This window comes from Ictidomys tridecemlineatus, unplaced genomic scaffold, assembly GCF_052094955.1.
Source record: "Ictidomys tridecemlineatus isolate mIctTri1 unplaced genomic scaffold, mIctTri1.hap1 Scaffold_720, whole genome shotgun sequence".
In the NCBI taxonomy this organism is placed as follows: Eukaryota; Metazoa; Chordata; class Mammalia; order Rodentia; family Sciuridae; genus Ictidomys; species Ictidomys tridecemlineatus.
Genome location: NW_027525172.1, coordinates 45,007 through 47,526, shown reverse-complemented (window position 1 = coordinate 47,526; position 2,520 = coordinate 45,007). Strand labels below are relative to the sequence as shown.

Here is a 2,520-nt window from a genome sequence, read left to right as displayed (position 1 = left end):
TTTTATCAGGCTCTCAGGTTTCAGATAAAAGGATTTAGTGTTGCTATTGTTACAGACTAAAAGAATTCTTTACACAGGCCTTTTTGTTGTAAGAACAAAATCAAATCTCCTTGCCTTCTCAAACACCTGGGGATTCTGAGGAGTTTACAGAGCAATGAATTTTGATCTCAGTTGTAGGAAGAAAACCGGATGGCTCTTGGTCTCAGAGCACAGAGTCAGTTACACTGCCACCTACAATTGACTCCAGGCTAAAACCACAATTTTGTAGATGTCTCATTCTATTCTAGTTAGAAGTAGCATATTTACTGTTATCTATAGGTTATCCCTTTTACAACATGCATTTTTCCTAAAAATGAAGTTACATGATTGTCAGGCAGAGTGGCTGAGGTTGTGAGTACCAACATCGCTGGGAGAAAGCAGTGGGAAACCAAAATAAAAATGAAGTAGATATGCTTATGAGATATTACATGATGCGGAGAGCGCCACTCTTTTGAGCTAAGGAGGTAAGTACCAACAGATGGTATTTTAAGAGATGTGAAGTGTTTAGAAAGAACTCCCATATTGCATAAGCCAACTGCAGAGAAATCTAATCTCTTTACAAGATGTAAGAGAGGAAGTCATCAGAACCTTCCAAAAGAGGTTTTCCTGACCCTGAAAAACCAATTTCAATTTATCCCACATTCAATTCTAAGGTAGTTTAATTAATGGAGAATTAACTGAAAGAATCAATTTTACTATAAACATGACTGTTGACCTTCATGGAAACATTTTGATTTGAGTAGTTAAAAAGGCACAGCTTGAATTGGGCTAGTGGAAGAAAGGGTATATTTTTAATGGATAATTATGGGCTTTATTTGAATATGAAAATATTAACACAGTAGAAGATAGTCTCCAAGTATCATAAGCATGACAGGATGTAAGAAATTATGAATACCCTGTTAAAAGAACATTGAGAAGGGCGGCGGCGGCAGACGCCAGAGACGCAGCAGCCGGAGCCGCAGCCTCAGCGCCTCCATCCCGGGCCGCCGCTCGGCCACCGTCCGGCCTCCTCCAACCGGAGCGCACATCGGGCTCCCGCCACGCGGGTCAAAAGCCTCGCGCTCGCCCCTGCGGCCTCGGGAACCGCGACCTATGAGATAGCCGCCTTCCCGCCGCCCCGTCACCTCTTGGCTCCTCGGACAGCCGCTTCCATGGGCACCGACAGCCGCGCGGCCGGGGCGCTCCTGGCGCGGGCCCGCACCCTGCACCTGCAGACTGGGAACCTGCTGAACTGGGGCCGCCTGCGGAAGAAGTGCCCTTCCACGCACAGCGAGGAGCTTCGAGATTGTATCCAAAAGACCTTGAATGAGTGGAGTTCCCAAATCAGCCCAGATTTGGTCAGGGAGTTTCCAGATGTCTTGGAGTGTACTGTATCTCATGCAGTAGAAAAGATAAATCCTGATGAAAGAGAAGAAATGAAAGTTTCTGCAAAACTGTTCATTGTAGGATCAAATTCTTCATCATCAACTAGGAATGCAATTGACATGGCCTGTTCAGTCCTTGGAGTTGCACAACTGGATTCTGTGATCATTGCGTCACCTCCTATTGAAGATGGAGTTAATCTTTCCTTGGAGCATTTACAGCCTTATTGGGAGGAATTAGAAAACTTAGTTCAAAGCAAGAAGATTGTTGCTATAGGTACCTCAGATCTAGATAAAACACAGTTGGAGCAGCTCTATCAGTGGGCACAGGTAAAACCAAATAGTAACCAAGTAAATCTTGCTTCTTGCTGCGTGATGCCACCTGATTTAACTGCATTTGCTAAACAGTTTGACATACAGTTATTAACTCATAATGATCCAAAAGAACTGCTCTCTGAAGCAAGTTTCCAAGAAGCTCTTCAGGAAAGCATTCCTGACATTCAAGCACATGAGTGGGTACCACTGTGGCTGCTGCGATACTCTGTCATTGTGAAAAGTAGAGGAATTATTAAGTCCAAAGGCTACATTTTGCAAGCCAAAAGAAGGGGTTCTTAACTACAACTTAGGGTCATTATTTACCTGTGTTTTCCTTGAATATAAAACTGAGATGTATAAAAATCAATCTGTTGCCTATAAATAGTGTCATTTAGGCACATATTCTTTAGCTGTATTTGACAGAATGTTGTCTATCAACTTTTGATTACTTCTCTTGCCTCCATCAGTCCAGTCACTTGAACCACTGTATTGTTTTCATTAAACTATTATTTTCTAATTGAAATTGTCTAGAAAGAAAATACTTGCAATATATTTTTCCTTTATTTTTATGAGTAATAAAAATCAAGAAAATTTGTTGTTAGATATATTTTGGCCTAGACATCAGGGTAATGTATGTACATATTTTTTATTTCCGCAAAAAATCATTAATTGCCTATTACTCTATAACTAAGCAGTTTTATTATAATTATTAAAATGAAAATACTGGAAGATATTTTTTCCTGTCATTAGTAAAATAATTATATGTCAGATTAATTGGAGCAGTTGGGATTTACCAGTGGTATAA

At 40.8% G+C, this 2,520-nt stretch overlaps 1 protein-coding gene across 1 annotated transcript; it reads left to right on the top strand.

Annotated features, from left to right (window-relative positions):
• Positions 1-982: 982 nt before the first annotated feature.
• Positions 983-2,316, top strand: LOC144374488 (glutamate--cysteine ligase regulatory subunit). The gene has a single exon (XM_078037294.1). It carries the CDS (start codon positions 1,191-1,193, stop codon positions 2,013-2,015), a length of 825 nt encoding a protein of 274 aa, XP_077893420.1. The 5' UTR covers positions 983-1,190; the 3' UTR covers positions 2,016-2,316.
• The last annotated feature ends 204 nt before the right edge of the window (positions 2,317-2,520 follow it).